General features: G+C 50.7%; 1 protein-coding gene across 1 annotated transcript in view; it reads right to left on the bottom strand.

Moving 5' to 3' along the window:
* The window catches only part of P3H3 (prolyl 3-hydroxylase 3), a 36,495-nt gene extending 28,003 nt beyond the window's left edge, over positions 1–8,492 (bottom strand). Inside the window, exons 1-2 of the mRNA XM_015418803.1 lie at positions 7,956–8,492; positions 5,153–5,305 (exon numbers count right to left, since the gene is read on the bottom strand). Coding sequence (XP_015274289.1) covers positions 5,153–5,305; positions 7,956–8,384 — 582 coding nt within the window. The 5' untranslated portion in view covers positions 8,385–8,492. The remainder of the gene's footprint in view (positions 1–5,152; positions 5,306–7,955) is intronic.
* Positions 8,493–17,022: the final 8,530 nt, after the last annotated feature.

Here is a 17,022-nt window from a genome sequence, read left to right as displayed (position 1 = left end):
AAACCAGTGTACTTCAGAGCTGCGGAGTGCACAGCTGGAATCCTGTGCCTTGTCCTGCGCAATGACTTCCCTGCGATCCCATGCAGCCCCCGTTTCACTGACAGGCACATTGCTACTGTGGAGCTCAGGGGGAGGAGAAGCCAAGGCTCAGTTTGGGGACCCTGGAAGAAACGTTAGGGGGCCAGGCCCCATGGGCCCCGTGTTAGCTACGGGCCTGGTGCCAACTGTGATTCTGAGGCTGCCACCACAACTGGCTACTTCTCGAGTGACCCATCTGACACTAACCTACCAGACCAAATGCCTTTCCCAGTGTAGCGCCCATTTTATGGAAGGGGCTCCCTCAGGAGGTCAGGGAACGCCATTGCTCGAAATCTTCAGGAGGTGCTAAAATGCCATCTTACTAAACTGCAGCCTGATGGTCTAGCCTGATCTCCTCAGATCTTGGAAGCTAAGCAGGGTCGGCCCTGGTTAGTACTTGGATGGGAGACCACCAAAGGAGCCCGGAGTTGCTACACAGCGGCAGGCAGTGGCCAAAACCGCCTCTGCTCCTCCCTTGCCTTGAAAACTCCAGGGTCCAAGGGCTGTCAAGAGTTGGTTGCAGCTTGACAGCACACGTTTGTTAAAACTGAAAGGATGTTTTGGGAGGAGAGGGGGGGTATCTTGGGTTTTAATGTATCGGTTTGACACTGTCATGCCAGAGCCTCAAGGAAAGGCGGGATATAAATTTTTAATACGTACGTGCATACCTTTTAAATTCACTCGAGTTCCAATGCATGAACGTATATGCCCATGCATGGCTAACATGGTGGAATCAATTACTCATGTCCTCCTGTTCTGCAGATTCTATCAGGAGAAACGAGACCATCTCATACTACCCCTTCTGTCTAGATTTAGCCCTCTGCAGTCCTATCTTGACTTTAGGCCAGAAGTCCTTCATAAATTCTTCTTAGAAGACGTTCAGAGCTCATTGACTTACGCTGTGGCAAAATTTTGTTGCTTAGCTATTAGGAAACGTAAACTTATTTTTGCTGAAAGAATTGTATGATTCTCTTATTAACACTATTTTATTTTACTAATTTTATTAATTTTCTCTTGTTAATGTTTTTATACTATTCCTACGTTATTACTGTTTTCATCCTTCTTCTATCAGAATTGTACCGTTTTACTGGCTCTTGCTGTAATAAATTAGATCGATCGCTCACATACCTTTTCTGAGAAGAAAGGCATGGAACAGCGGTTCCACAACCCCTGGGCGTGGAACAGTGGTCACTGGGGGTATGGGGGGGGAGGTATTTGTGAATTTCCTGCCTTGTGCAGGGGGTTGGACTAGATGACCCTGGAGGTCCCTTCTAACTCTATAATTCTATTAAGATAATAATGGCTCTCTGCGGCCTCTCTGGTCAGGAAAATGGTGGTGGTGGGGAGGCATAAGCCCCCTCTTTCCTTGCGCCAGTCCCAAACCGGTCTGCACATGCCTGGAAATTAAGCCCCCAGCTCACAATTCACAACGAACATCTGATGTGCAGATCCAGAGAGGACATAAGGAAAACATAACCAGGATTAAGGTTCGCAGTGGGGATTTGAACCTGGGTCTGCCAGATGTTAGTCCGACCCTCCAACCGCTACACGACACTCTAGAGCTTTACATGGAGGGAATTCTTTGGAGGGGATGTAGTTCTTACTCTTACTGAAAGGGCCTCAGGTATGAGCAGTGTTCCCTCTAAGCCGAGTTAGTGTGAGCTAGCTCAGTTTTTTAGCCTCCAGCTCATGCATTTTTGTCTTAGCTCAGGAAGGATGGCTCCAGAGCAAACTAATGTATGCAGTAGCCAAATCACTCACTCAGAACTTTAATGCCAGTAGCTCGCAAAGTAGGATTTTTGCTCACAAGACTCCACAGCTTAGAGGGAACATTGGGTATGAGATGAGCCTGAAGTTTTAATCCAGCAAAAGAAATGTGCCTCAGCTATGCCTTGGGGCTCCTAGATACGATGGCCAGAGGAGGCACAATGTGGGCTAGATATGGTGCCCGGGGGAAGGGGGACATTGTGGTTCTTGGCCCCAGCGACGGGGACCGAATGACACGCTTCCCCATGCATAAGGTCACGCCATTATCTCAAAAACTCCTGGATTTATACTGTTATGAATTTTGGGGTTTTTTTGTGCCCTGCCATTTTTTCGTTTAAAAGCTCCCCCCCACCCCGCCCAGCTGCAATGGGAGACCATGTGCTCATCCCCGGGAAGGGAAGAGTTTACCTCCCACAAGTATTTTTCACCAGCTGCTTCCTACCCCTGGCCAGGCTGTCTCTCAGCGGCAAAGCCCCCCCCACCCGCATACACTGGGGGATGCAAACACTATACGGGGGCCAGCCATCTGCCGCGTTACTACCCAGGGAGATAATCTCCCATCTGGAAAGCAAAGCCTCCCGGTGAACAAAGTCGTGGATCAGTTCCGGAGAAGTGGAGCAAATGCGGAAGGGAATCCGCAGTGGGCGGTTTATGAGGACAGGATCATTCCTGCGCGTTCCGGAGAGAACCAGTGTGGCACAGTGATGTGTCACGTTAGGATCTGGGAGAGCCGGGTTTGAATTCCCGCTCTGCCAGTGGAGGCTGGCTGGGTGAACTTGGGCCAATCACGCGCACTCTCAGCCTGGCCTAACTTATAGGGTTGTTGTGTGGATCACAGAGGCAAGAAGAATGACGTAAGCAGCTTGGGGTCCTAACTGGAGGGAAAGGCTGGGTATAAATGACGTAAATAAATAAGTAGAAAAGAGTCGCACCTTAAAGACTAACAGAATGCTTTCGTGAGTCACTGCTCACTTCTTCAGATACTGTATCTGAAGGAGGTGTACCTGAAGAAGTGAGTCGTGACTCACAAAAGCTCGTACCCTGCCACAAATTTTGTCCGTCTTTAAGGTGCTACTGGACTCTTGCTGCTACACACAGACTAACACGGCTACCCATCTTGATCTATGTAAATAAATAAATTCGGGTGGGGTAGCCATGTTGGTCTGAAGCAGTAGAACAAAGTCTGAGTCCAGTGGCATCTTTAAGACCAACGAGGTTTTATTCTGGGTATGAGATATCTATATCTGAAGAAGTGTAAAGGTAAAGGTTCCCTTGCTCGAAAGCCAGTCGAGTCCGACTCCAGGGTTGCGGTGCTCATCTCCGTTTCAAAGCCGAAGAGCCAGCGCTGTCCGAAGACGTTTCCGTGGTCATGTGGCCGGCATGACTAGGCACCAAGGCGCACGGAACGCTGTTCCCTTCCCACCAAAGGGGTACCTATTTATCTACTAGCAATTTCTTGCTTTCGAACTGCTAGGTTGGCAGGAGCTGGAACTAGAAGACGTGTACAAGCACACAAAAGCTTATACCTTGAATAAAACACACTTGGTCTTAAAGGTGCCCCTGGACTCCAACTTTGTAAATAAACAAAACACGGGTGCTTCACCCTTAAAGGAACCCCTAATCAGCGCGGCCCTGCCGTGGAATATGGACTCACTTCAGGCCACCTGAGCTCTCCCGGCTGCGTCTTCCCAGCATCCTCTCTGAAAGGAAGCAGGAAGAGAATACTTGGCAGCAGGATTCCCTCTAAGCTGAGCTAGTGTGAGCTAGCTCACAGTTTTTTTAGCCTCCGGCTCACCTGTTTTTGCCTTAGCTCAGGAAGGATGGCTTTAGCTCAGGAAGGAGCAAACTAATTTATGCAGGAGCCAAATCCCTCACTCACAACTTTAATGCCAGTACCTCACAAAGCAGAATTTTTGCTCACAAGTCTCCACAGCTTAGAGGAAGCATTGCTTGGCAGGCTGTTTAACAGGTCCAGTTGGGAGTTCCTCGGCTGGACCTGCTTGCTGCCATTTACCTTGCTGGCTTTTTCAGCTCCGCTTTTCTGGGGCCTGGTCGGGTTGCCCTCAGCTTCTCCTGAGTTAGGAAGGCATGCTGCCTGCCTCCTGCCCTGCCCTGGGCACTCTCCCACCGGGCCCCAATGCCTACTATCAGGGACCAACACAAGCCAGCCTCTCTCAGTTAAGGTTACTTGCCCCTGCTGGGATGCTATTGGGAAGCGTACCCTCCAGGGTTCCCTCTAAGCTGAGTTACTGTGAGCTGAGATGCTAGCTCACAGTTTTTTAGCTTCCAGCTCACCCATTTTCCTCTTAGCTCAGGAAGGAAGGCTCCAGAGCCAACTAATTGATGCAGGAGCCAAATGGCTCGCTCACAACTTGAATGCCAGTCTCTCACAAAGCAGAATTTTTGCTCACGAGACTCCACATCTTAGCGGGAACATTGCCAGCTACTGGCACTAAAGTTGTGAGTGAGCCATTTGGCTGCTGCATAAATTAGTTTGCTCTGGAGCCATCCTTCCTGAGCTAAGAGGAAAATGGGTGAGCTGGAAGCTAAAAAACTGTGAGCTACCTCACACTAACTCAGCTTAGTGGGAACACTGCTCACAAAGTAGAATTTTTGCTCACGAGACTCCACAGCTTAGAGGGAACATTGGTTCCGCTTCCCCACAGCCCTGTGCTGCTTTCGTGGACCACCCAAATTTCCCCTCGTCTTTTCTGTGATCTTTCCCAAACCTGCGTTGCTGAGATGCTTTGGGAAAGATCACAGCAAAGCCAGGGTGGCCCCCATGTGGATGGAATATACAGATTTTCTGGTCCCACCCATGTCTACACCATTTTTCCTGGTGGCCATTCCCTCACCCTGCAGCATCGGAAGGCTGTGCTAACTTTTATTTTAAAAACTGGCAATACACAGATCCAGGGGTTCACGACGTTCTTGAGTCTGTGGGCACCTTCGGAATTCCGACACAGCGTAGTGGGCACAGCCACAAAACGGCTGCTGGAGTTTACCTTCAGTCACACTGTGAAGATCCTTGTGACGTGGCGGCAGCTGCTGCCCGAGCAACATTTTAAAAGATCTGCACGGCCAATCAAATCTCCAGTGGCCAATAGCCCCACCTGGCCCTGCCCGCTTTTGGAAAAGACTTGCCGGACACCAGAAAAGGGGACCACATCGGGCCTTAAAGGTTTCAGAGAACGTGGCCTGCCTCTCTCTATTGGCAGTAGCTTTTCTACCCAAGAAGGCTCTCAGCCTCTAGAAAGCGGCCTTTCTGAACAGCCTCAGAGCACCCCAATTCCCATAAGGGTCTTACCCAATGCGGCATGGCCTCAAGATCCCGGAAGCTCTCTGCTTTCACCCCCGCCATGCGCTGGTATTTTTCCATATCCTCGCGCATCTGTAAGTGCTGAGGGTTGGCCACGAAGAATGTGTGAGCGGAAGAAACAGCCTCATCCAGTCTCTTGAGCTGTTGAGGCAGAATAGCTCAGTTGAGAAGTCACGGCAGGGGAGAAGGCCGCCATTATGGATTGGGGGATGGGGAAGAGACTTTTGGCAACATCTAAAGGCCTAGATGTCATAGATGCAACGAACATGAAATTGAGCAAACTTCAGAGGACGGCGGAAGACAGGAAGGCCTGGCGGGATCTGGTCCATGGGGTCGCGGAGAGTCGGACTCGACTGTGCGACTGAACAACAACAACAAAAGGCCTCTTTCCGATTAAAATGTGGGGGGGGCGGACCCAGTTTAAGAACATTTGTTATGGAACTGCATAATGCATAATGTGAGGTTAGTGGCACAGATAGAAAAGTTATCCTTTTTTAAGCAACAGGGATTTGTGCTTTTGACATGCGTACCTAGAACACAGGTCTATTTATTAGTTTAGTAGTCATTCTGGGAGCAGAAACGCATATTGGATAAAAATATAGGGGTTCCTAAAGAATAACCAATTTAATCTGGTGGCCCAGGCTAGCCAGATTACATAGATCTCTGAAGCTAAGCAGGGTCGGCCCTGGTTAGTACTTGAATGGGAGGCCACCAAGAAAGTCCAGGGTCGCTACGCAGAGGAAGGCAAGGGGCAAACTTCTGCTGTTTATCTCTTGTACTGAAAAGCCTATGAGGTCACCATAAGCTGGGTGTAACGATGGCACGTTCCACCATAAAGAATAATCATATTTAGCTTGGAATTTAAGGGCCGGAACCAGGGGTCCTTTCGTAGAAAAAGAGGTGCAGGAGCTCATTACCATAACTCATTTGCATATGCCACACCCGCTGAAATCACCGGAAGTGTGTCAGAAGGCAACACCCACCGCTCAGGCTCTACTGGACTCTTTTGGATAGCTAGCCATTGGGGGGGGGGGGGCGTGCAGATCTGTCCTCGCAGAGGAGAGGGAGCTTGTAACTGAATAAAACTTGGTCTTAAAGGTGCCACTGGACTGTTTTGGGCCGGGGGGCCGGAGAGGGGCTCTGCAGCTTACCTGGCTGCTTCTTGCTCTGACTGAGGGCTGCTGGGAGCAGGGGGTGTGGCTTGTTGCATGTGCCCGCCCCCTGGGCTCTTTACTGCCGGAGCTCCGCTCCTGTGTGCTCCTGCAGGAAATGACCCCTGGCTGGAACTATCCTTTTCCCTAACTGGTATCCTTAATAGATCTTTACATTTTGTTCTTAAGCCTTTAAAGTCATCATCATCATGTACCAGACAAATGGAACTCTGTGAAATTATGTGGACAATTAAAAAAAAAATTAGCAACAATGAGAGGTAATGTAAGAACAGAGGTGTCCCGGGAGAATATGAATTTCCTAATCTGAGGCATGGTGAAGGTGAGGAAAAGGATGCCGATAGATCCCACGTTGCAAGCGAGGGTGCAAAGGTTAGAGGACCAGACTACAATTTGAGACACCTGGGTTCGAATCCCCATTCTCCCACGGAAGCTTTCTGGGTGCCATTGGGCCAATCACACAACTACCTCACAGGGCTGTCGTGACAATTGTTGGGCCAATCACACACCTACCTCACAGGGTTGTCGTGACAATAAAACAGAAAAAAAGGAGAACAGCGTAAGCCATTTTGCGGGCCCTCACTGAAGAGAAAGGTGATGTATAAATGAAGTAAACAGATAAATAAAACGGTGGTACTGCTTATTGCATCACTTGATTTAAAATATCCCTTCTGCTTCCCCTCCCTCCACCAGGCCTTTTCGAAAAGGTAAACGTGGAACTGCACAGTGGCCTGTGCTTGTAATTCATGTGCATAACTCACACCACCGCAACGCAACCCGTGTTATGTTCCCTGCATGCGCACAGTCACATCCCGTGACATTTAGCAGCCTACACGGAGTGGGCGAAAATCCTCAGAACTCGGAATCTGAGAACGCAAACACAGGAGACTGCTATATTCCAGCTAAGATCACTTTTTGCGAGGCTTGAATTTTCGGAGAGCCTCAAGAGCTCTTTGGGATCTGCACATCCCCGCCCCCTTGGGAACTGCACATTTTGTAGGTCAGTTGCCCATTTTTATTTTTATTTTTAAAAAAGCCTTGTCCTCTACAGCCAACCATTGAGAGGTAACTCCGACAATATGAGTGAAAAAGGGCAGGCGGACTTTCCAGACAAAGGGGGGGAAATATATATCAATACCCCACTTTTCTCCCCAGTGGAAACTCAAAGGGGCTTACACCACTCTCTTCACCTCCATTTTATCCTCACAACAACCCTGCGAGGTAGGTTAGTCTGAGGAGGGTGTGTCTAGCCTAAGCTCCCATGGCCAGAGTGGGGATTCGAACCCGGGTCTCCCCGCTCCTAATCTGACACTGTAGCAGTGCAATTAATGGGTCCCCTGAAAATGTTTCTGCCACAGATGCTGGCTTGGGGACTATTTCGTGGCCGCTGCTGTGCTTTGGGGTGCCAAGTCTGGGTTGGGAAGCTCCCGGAGATTTAGGGGTGGCGTCTGGGAAGGGAAGTACCTCTGTACAGTGCCAGAGAGGCCACCCTCCGAAGCAGCCATTCTATCCCAGGGGGGCCCGCTCTCCTGTAGCTGTGATTCCGGGAGATGTCCAGGCGCCACCTGGAGTGCGGCAACCCAGGCCTGGCGTGGAGAAGCGGGCAGCGGCGGCCACCTCACCTTGAAGAAGGCCACCTGGAGGTAGTTGTAGGGTTCCCTCTCCTCGAAGTCCTGCTGGATCTCGGCGGAGGCCCGGTGCAGGGAGGGCTGCCCGTCCAGGCGGCGCCCCAGGCACTCCTCCAGGCACTCGGCCCGCTGCAGCACCCGGTCGAAGAAGCCGGTCTCCCAAGGCTGGCCGAGCGGCGGCCGGGCGGCCCAGCCGGCCTCGGCCTGGCACCCGCGCTGGCATTGGCGGCGCGCGTCTTGGAGGCGCGCGTAGCTGTGCAAGGAGCGCTGCAGCAGCTCGGCGGCCCGCGGCCAGTCTTGCGCGAAGTACGCCCGCCCGCCGTCGGCGTAGAGGAGGTCGAAGGGGGGCAGCGAGGAGCAGGAGCCGAGCGAGAAGCCGAGGAGGAGGAGGAGGCTGCAGAGGCGGCCGGGGGAGGCCGGCATCGTGGCTGGAAGGGATGAAGAGGGCGGCGGGAGCGAAGGCGACGCAGGGAGGCCGGGACCAAGAGCGCCTTGGCGGTGTCTGGGCGCAGCGGAGAAAGAGGCCTGCCCCGCTGGCAGAGGGGGAGTGGAAGGCGGGGAGCCGAAGGAGGCCGCCGGAGGCTGGGAATTCCTCCGAGGAGAGGAGGAGGAACGCAGAAGGCCCGCCCGCTCGTCTGGAGAGCGGGGCCAAGCGAGCCACCGCCAGTGTTCCCTCTAAGCTGAGTTAGTGTGTGAGCTAGCTCACAGTTTTTTAGCCTCCAGCTCACAGATTTTTGTCTCCGCTCAGGAAGGAGGGCTTCAGAGCAAACTAATGTATGCAGCAGCCAAATCGCTCGCTCACAACTTTAATGCCAGGAGCTCACCAAGTAGAATTTTTGCTCACAGCTTAGAGGAAGCCTTGGCCACCACCGGAGTCCCCAGACGGCAGTCTAGAAGGAGCATCTTTCTGGAGCCGGGGAGAGTCGTGTCGAGGCGGGGCCCGCTTGCCCTCCGCCCTTTTTTTAAAAAAACTTTTTTTTAGTTTTGAGGTTTTAAGTACAAAGTCAAACAGTATAATAAGCCTATACTGACATAGTAATAGATCCCTCCAGGTGGCCAGCCGTGTTGGCCTGAAGTAGTAGAACGAATTTAGAGTCCAGGGGCACCTTTAGAGGGTTGCCAGCCTCCAGGTGGGGCCTGGAGATCTTGTTGGGTGTTACAAGTTAAAAACACATCAGTATTTTCAGGGTTAATGATGTTTGTTAAGTCACATGTTTGTCTGTAACCAATGTGTTTAGACAGTAGGATGCCCGGGAACTTTGGAGCGAGTTTGTTACTCTGATTGGAAACTAAGGTGTCAAGTATTAGTATTTTATGGCTTCTCTTCCTGTTCTTTGTTCTGACTAGAGAAGGAGACACCATTCCTTCTCTTCCCGTTTTACCCTTTTAGCTGCAAGGATGTAGACGTATTAGCTCTTTGCTATTTTATATCCTGTGTACCTTTTCTCATGTTAGGTTTATAGTAAACTTTTATATTTTAATACACACCATGGACTCAGTCTCTTTAATACTCTGCTGACTAACTCAAAAAGAATGCCAACAGATCTCCTGCTTTTACAACTGATCTCCGTCTTACAGAGATCAACTCCCCTGGAGAAAATGGCTGCTTTGAAGGGTGGACTCTATGCTATTGTGCCATGCCCCTCCCCAAGCTACAGCCTCCATCTACCCCCCCCCCATTAGCCTGGATGTCACTTCCTCTCCTGTGGCAGCCTCTACATTTCCATGAAAATGGCTCCTAACAATGGCAGGCTTTTGCTGTTTATAGACCTTATTCTGCTCATTGGGAGAGGGGCAAAGGCAATTTCTGCTGATTCTCCCGTCCCGCTGAAGCACCCTGCACCCCCCATCCCAGCAGGGTTGCCAGCCTCCTGGTGGGGCCTGGACAATCGCCCGCTTTTACAACCGATCTCCAGCTGACAGATATCAGCTCTCCTGGAGAAAATGGCTGCTCTGAAGGGTGGACTTTGTGGCATTGGACCATGCTGAGGCCACTCCCCTCCCCAAATCCCGCCCTCTCCTGGATCCACCCCCAAAGTCCCCAGGTATTTTCCAACCCAGACCTGGCAATCTTACATCTTTAAAATGAACAAAGTTGTATTCAAGGTATGAACTTTCATGTGCAGAAGGCACACTTTTTCAAATACATTGGAATGGTAGGTACTAGAAGTTTGAACCTTACCTACCATTCCAGTGTATTTGAAAAAATGTGCCTTGCACGGGAAAGCTCATACCTTGAATAAACCCAGGGGTCATTTCCTGCAGGAGCGCACAGGAGCGGAGCTCCAGCAGTAAAGAGCCCAGGGGGTGGGCACATGCAACAAGCCCCACCCCCCTGCTCCCAGCAGCCCCGGGCCACAAGGAACAAGAAGCAGTCAGGTAAGTTGCAGAGCACCCCCCCCCCAATAGCAATCGAAAACAGCCCAGTGGCACCTTTAAGGCCAAGATTTATTCAGGTACAAGCTCTCCCTCCTCTATGAGGGCAGATCTGCGTCTGTGTCCCCCATAGCTAGCAATTCAAAAGAGTCCAGTGGAGCCTGAGCGGTGGGTGTTGCCTACTGACACACTTCCGGTGATGTCAGGGGGTGTGGCATATGCAAATAAGTTATGCTAATGAGCTCCTGCACCTCTTTTTCTACGAAATTACCCCTGAATAAACCTTTGATGGTCTTGAAGGTGTCGCTGGACTCTTGTTCTACTGATGTGTTTTAATTTTAATGGTGTTCTATACCATCTAGCCAGAATTTTAAAAGAGACTGAGTTCATAGCACAGGTGGGGCCCAGGCTCCCAGAACACAGCACATTCCCACATTCCACAAAGCTCTTTAAAAAAAAAAAAGATGGTGGGGAAATCCCCCCACCCTCAAGTTACATTTCTGTGTCTTATAGGGCCATGTCACACATTGCTGTGTTTAGGGGAGCCAGTTTGGTGTAGTGGTTAAGTGCGCGGACTCTAATCTGGGAGAACCGGGTTTGATTCCCCACTCCTCCACATGCAGCTGCCGGATGACCTTGGGCAAGCCCTAGTTGTGTCAGAGCTGTTCCCTCAAAGACAGTTCTCTCAGAGCTCTCTCAGCCCCACCTGCCTCACAGGGTGTCTGTTGTGGGGAGGGGAAGGGAAAGGAGTCTGTAAGCCGCTCTGAGACTCTGAGTGAAGGAGGTATAAATAATTTCTCCTCCTCCTCTCCTCTCCTCCTCCTCCTCCTCCTCTTAGGGACCCTGGATGTCCTTAGAAGGCCCAGGATGTGGAAACTGTGCTGAAGCTAAGACCCCCCATCTCAGTCCAGTCAGGGCCTAAAGTTCTGGGGATCCTCACGTATGCCTCGCTGAGAGTCCAGTGATACAGGGAAGGCAGGATATACCTGAAAGAGCTTTCTCAGTGGTCAACAGTTTATTGCTGCCTAATGCGCAAAAGTGTTTTCCAGCAGCACTTAAAGGCTTAGGAGGAGAGCCAGTGAAAGGAGGGGACTTGCTGATGAAGTCGCATTGCCAGCTCTGGGTTGGGAAATATGTAATCAAAGAGAAACAAACGCAATCCAATTGCTAGTGCAATTCTTATCCCTGTTGAATAAATCTAAGTTGTTATGTGATAAATCAATATAGTATTGTTAACGTTCACTCCAAAAATGCACAAAGATGTAGTCTGAACATGAAGTAATGTCCTTGGTAACTCCTTTCTGAAGCCACTCCAACTTGAGTTACGGCCCCACACACTCATATGGAAGTACCGTGAAGATTCTCTGATAGGATCCAATTCCTCAACATCTCAGTCTGTGCTTGACAAATCATTAATCCAAGTGCAGTCAACATGGAATGCCCATTTCACCAGTAGATTTCTTCATGGTTTGGGCAGTCTAAAAAATCCAATAATTAAATTCTCATCTCAAAGCACAAAGCTGCTCTTGACCATCGGCATTGCTCATAATCTTGTCAATTACCTGGAGATTTGGGGGGGTGGAGCCTGAGGAGGGCGGGGTTTGGAGAGGGGAGGGGCTTCAATGGGGCACAATGCCATAGAGCCCACCCTCCAAACAAGCCATTTTCTCCAGGTGAACTGATCTCCATCTCCTGGAGATCAGTTGTAATAGTGGGAACTCCCCACCCACCACCTAGAGCAGGGGTGTCAAACATGTGGCCCGGGGCCCGGATCAGGCCCCCAGAGGGCTTCTATCAGGCCCACAGTGGAACTGGCTGTCTTCTGCTGCTTCTTCCCGTTCTGCTGCTGCTACGTCATTATAGGTTTGCAGTTTACAGTTTAGTTTGGAGGACATTAATTCCTGTGGTTGCCATAAGTTGGAAGCAACGATGGCCGTGAACACACGCAATGCAAATGTTTATGTTTCTGGTTGTAAGCTGCCTCATGAACCTTTGGGGTCAACATTGCAGGATAGAATTATTTTCCAATAAATATGTCTGTGGACTCGCTAGGTCAGCTGGAGCCAGTAGTCCCTTTCCCACTGAGACAGAATAATAGCCACCCCTCCCCACGCCCAACACGCCCCACGCCCAACACAGACTTAACCACCTTTGTTTCAAGGATCCTCGCAACCAACCTGTGTCGTTAATGCGTAGAACATGCATGCTGAATGATGGCCGTCCAGTAATCATTGGAAGCTTGGGATAACACACTATGCCAGTTCCCTTGAAGGATCTGGCTAACCCTTGCACTGTGATGCAGTGGGAACCGGTTTCCCTGGTGAATGCCAGTATCTCTAGGGCTTGAAGCTTCCCTTGTTCATCCGTTGCAGACAGAAGACGATCAACAAACGTTCTCTTGAGTGTACCATCTGTGCATCAGGGGCGCATGTTCTGGGCAGGGACCCATCGAGGCAAACTAGGCAAACGCTCGTGCTGCCAAATTTCCTGAGGCACTCAACGTCAGCTACAATGAGCATCTGCCGGCACCCATGTACAGAGGCCTTTTAGCATCTGAACATCTATGCAAAGCTGCCGGGCGAGATCGTCTGGGAATTTGAAGCACGGCGACGCTCTGTTTCTCCTTTTCATCTGACTCAGGTGAGGCAGGAGGTGTCCTGGCTCAGCGGCTGGAAGCGGCAATAGGATGGATGAGGATGCATAAGCTGAACTTGGGTCTGGACAATGTAGAGATCTTGTTGGCTGACATTAAAACCAGTGGAATAATATGGAGACAGGCTCTTAAGGAAAGGGTCTCACACACACCCCTGAAGAAGCAAGTTCACAGCTTAAGGGAACTCCCCGGGGGTTTTTTTGTAGAAAAAGCCCAGCAGGAACTCATTACCATAATAGGCCACACCCAACAGTAAGAACCCATTAGCATATTAGGCCATGCCCCTGACAGCACAGCACATTAACATATTAGGCTACACCCCCATGTTACCAGAACTGTGGCCATCCAGCCACACCCACCTTTTGCTTCTTATTCTGTTTACCTTGTTTGTTGTCCAAACCCAGGGCTTTTTTGTAGCAGGAATCTATTTGCATGTTAGGCCACACACCCCTAATGTAGCCAATCCTAATGAGTTCCTGCTGTTGGGTGTGGCCTATTATGCTAATGAGTTCCTGCTGGGCGTGGCCAACCTGGGAGCCAGCCGGAACTCCGTTCCTGTGCGTTCCTGCCCAAAAATAGTGAATTAAAGATGAAGTGTGCAGGTATTCCCTGTGTTGTCTGCGATACAGAGCTTTCTGGTCTCCCCTGGCTAGACAGGGCAGACACAATCACGCAATTTCTCAGCATATGATGACGAAGAAGAGTAGATTGGATTTATACCCCACCCATCACTACCCGAGGGAGTCTCAGAGCAGCTTACAATCTTAGAATCATGGAATGTTAGAGTTGGAAGGGACCTTGCAGGTCATCTAGTCCAACCCCCTGCACTCTGCAGGAGCATAGCCAAAAGATAGCCCTACGACATACCCAAAAGATGGTCATCCAGCCTCCTCTTGAAAATATCCAGCATCCACCACCTCACGAGGCAGTCTGTTCCACTGCTCAACCACTCTTACAGTTAGCAAGCTTCTCCTGATATTTAGCCGGTAACGACTCCCTTGTAATTTCCACCCATTAGATCTAGTCTTGCAATCCTAAAATCTTCTTTCCCTTCAGAGGTCATTTCGGGGGGGATCGCGGGGGATTGCAGTTTCCCCGGGTGAGGTACGGGGGGCGGGGCACATGACGAAGCCCCGCCCCCTGCTTCCAGCCACCCCGCTTCCGGCCCTCATTCAGCCAGGAGGAGGCAGGAGAAGAAGAGGGGGGGTAAGTTGCTTCCTCCCTGCCTCTCCACACCCCTGTCTGCCTGGGGCCAGGGAGGGCCTTCGCGGGACTGCCTTGCACTCCCGCCGGCCTTGCAGGTCCACCACCGGGCCCCGGCAGTGGAGCTGCAAGGCCGGCGGCCGGGACCGTTGGGGGCGGGGTGTGTGGCCTTATGACACACTTCCGGTGATGTCAGGGGGTGTGGCCTTATGACACACTTCCAGTGATGTCAGGGTGTGTGGCATATGCTAATGAGTTGTGCTAATGAGTTCCCCTAGCTCTTTTTCTACGAAACGACCCCTGTTTCCCTTCCTCTCCCTGTGAGGTAGGTGGGGCTGGGAGAGCTCTGAGAGAACTGCCCTTGAGAGAACAGCTCTGAAAGAATTTATGACTGACCCAAGGTCACCCAGCTGGCTGCATGTGGAGAAGTGGGGAATCAAACCTGGTTCTACAGAGTAGCGTCCGCACTCCTAACCACTCTGGCGGATGGCAGAAGACAGGAGGGCCTGGCATGATGTGGTCCATGGGGTCGCGAAGAGTCGAATTCAATCGTGCGACTGAACAACAGCAGCAACTCCTAACCACTACACCAAACGGGCTTGTGATAAGGCACAAGGGAGGAAGCAGACTTGTTATTCACCTGGGGCTGGCCCCAGTATTTGGTAGCTGGTCAATTGTCAGATTTTGTTGTCCTGGATATATCAAATAAATCTAAGCCTCTGCACTTTCCAGGCATGATGAACAGTTTTTCATAGCTTTGGGTCGAGTTGGCTCAAGATCATAAGCTCTGACCTGGGGGTGACTCAGGCTAGTCTGATCTCATCAGATCTCAGAAGCTAAGCAGGGTCGGCCCTGGTTAGTATTTGGATGAGAGACCATCAAGGAAGTCCAGGGTTGCTACACAGAGTGCAGGCAATAGCAAACCACCTCTGAATGTCTCTTGCCCTGAAAACCCCACGGGGTCGCCATAACTCATATGATACCTGACAGTGCTTTCTACCACCAAGATAATTAACATATTGTTACCTGCTCCAAGGAGCTGCAGTGGCTCAAGTGGTTAAGATGCTGAACTGCAGGCTGTGGAAGGTCGGAAGTTCAGCAGTTCGAGACCCGAGTGTGCCGCATGATGGAGTGAGCTCCCGTCTCTAGTTCCAGCTCCTGCCAACCTAGCAGTTCGAAAGCAAGAAATTGCAAGTAGATAAATTGGTACCACTTCGGTGGGAAGGGAACAGCGTTCCGTGCGCCTTGGTGTTTAGTCATGCCGGCCACATGACCACGGAAACGTCTTTGGATAGCACTGGCTCTTCGGCTTTGAAACGGAGATGAGCACCGCAACCCTAGAGTCGGATTTGACTGGCTTTCGACCAAGGGAACCTTTACCTTTACCTTACCTGCTCCAAGCATTTGGAACAGGTAAGCTATAGGTTTTACTCATTTTGCTGCTGCTACGTCATTATAGGTTTGCAGTTTACAGTTTAGTTTGGAGGACATTAATTCCTGTGGTTGCCATAAGTTGGAAGCAACGATGGCCGTGAACACACGCAATGCAAATGTTTATGTTTCTGGTTGTAAGCTGCCTCATGAACCTTTGGGGTCAACATTGCAGGATAGAATTATTTTCCAATAAATATGTCTGTGGACTCGCTAGGTCAGCTGGAGCCAGTAGTCCCTTTCCCACTGAGACAGAATAATAGCCACCCCTCCCCACGCCCAACACGCCCCACGCCCAACACAGACTTAACCACCTTTGTTTCAAGGATCCTCGCAACCAACCTGTGTCGTTAATGCGTAGAACATGCATGCTGAATGATGGCCGTCCAGTAATCATTGGAAGCTTGGGATAACACACTATGCCAGTTCCCTTGAAGGATCTGGCTAACCCTTGCACTGTGATGCAGTGGGAACCGGTTTCCCTGGTGAATGCCAGTATCTCTAGGGCTTGAAGCTTCCCTTGTTCATCCGTTGCAGACAGAAGACGATCAACAAACGTTCTCTTGAGTGTACCATCTGTGCATCAGGGGCGCATGTTCTGGGCAGGGACCCATCGAGGCAAACTAGGCAAACGCTCGTGCTGCCAAATTTCCTGAGGCACTCAACGTCAGCTACAATGAGCATCTGCCGGCACCCATGTACAGAGGCCTTTTAGCATCTGAACATCTATGCAAAGCTGCCGGGCGAGATCGTCTGGGAATTTGAAGCACGGCGACGCTCTGTTTCTCCTTTTCATCTGACTCAGGTGAGGCAGGAGGTGTCCTGGCTCAGCGGCTGGAAGCGGCAATAGGATGGATGAGGATGCATAAGCTGAACTTGGGTCTGGACAATGTAGAGATCTTGTTGGCTGACATTAAAACCAGTGGAATAATATGGAGACAGGCTCTTAAGGAAAGGGTCTCACACACACCCCTGAAGAAGCAAGTTCACAGCTTAAGGGAACTCCCCGGGGGTTTTTTTGTAGAAAAAGCCCAGCAGGAACTCATTACCATAATAGGCCACACCCAACAGTAAGAACCCATTAGCATATTAGGCCATGCCCCTGACAGCACAGCACATTAACATATTAGGCTACACCCCCATGTTACCAGAACTGTGGCCATCCAGCCACACCCACCTTTTGCTTCTTATTCTGTTTACCTTGTTTGTTGTCCAAACCCAGGGCTTTTTTGTAGCAGGAATCTATTTGCATGTTAGGCCACACACCCCTAATGTAGCCAATCCTAATGAGTTCCTGCTGTTGGGTGTGGCCTATTATGCTAATGAGTTCCTGCTGGGCGTGGCCAACTTGGGAGCCAGCCGGAACTCTGTTCCTGTGCATTCCTGCCCAAAAATAGC

The sequence above is a fragment of the Gekko japonicus genome, unplaced genomic scaffold (genome assembly GCF_001447785.1).
Source record: "Gekko japonicus isolate JY-2015 unplaced genomic scaffold, Gekko_japonicus_V1.1 scaffold1244, whole genome shotgun sequence".
In the NCBI taxonomy this organism is placed as follows: domain Eukaryota; kingdom Metazoa; phylum Chordata; class Lepidosauria; order Squamata; family Gekkonidae; genus Gekko; species Gekko japonicus.
This window is presented reverse-complemented; position numbering and strand designations above follow the sequence as displayed.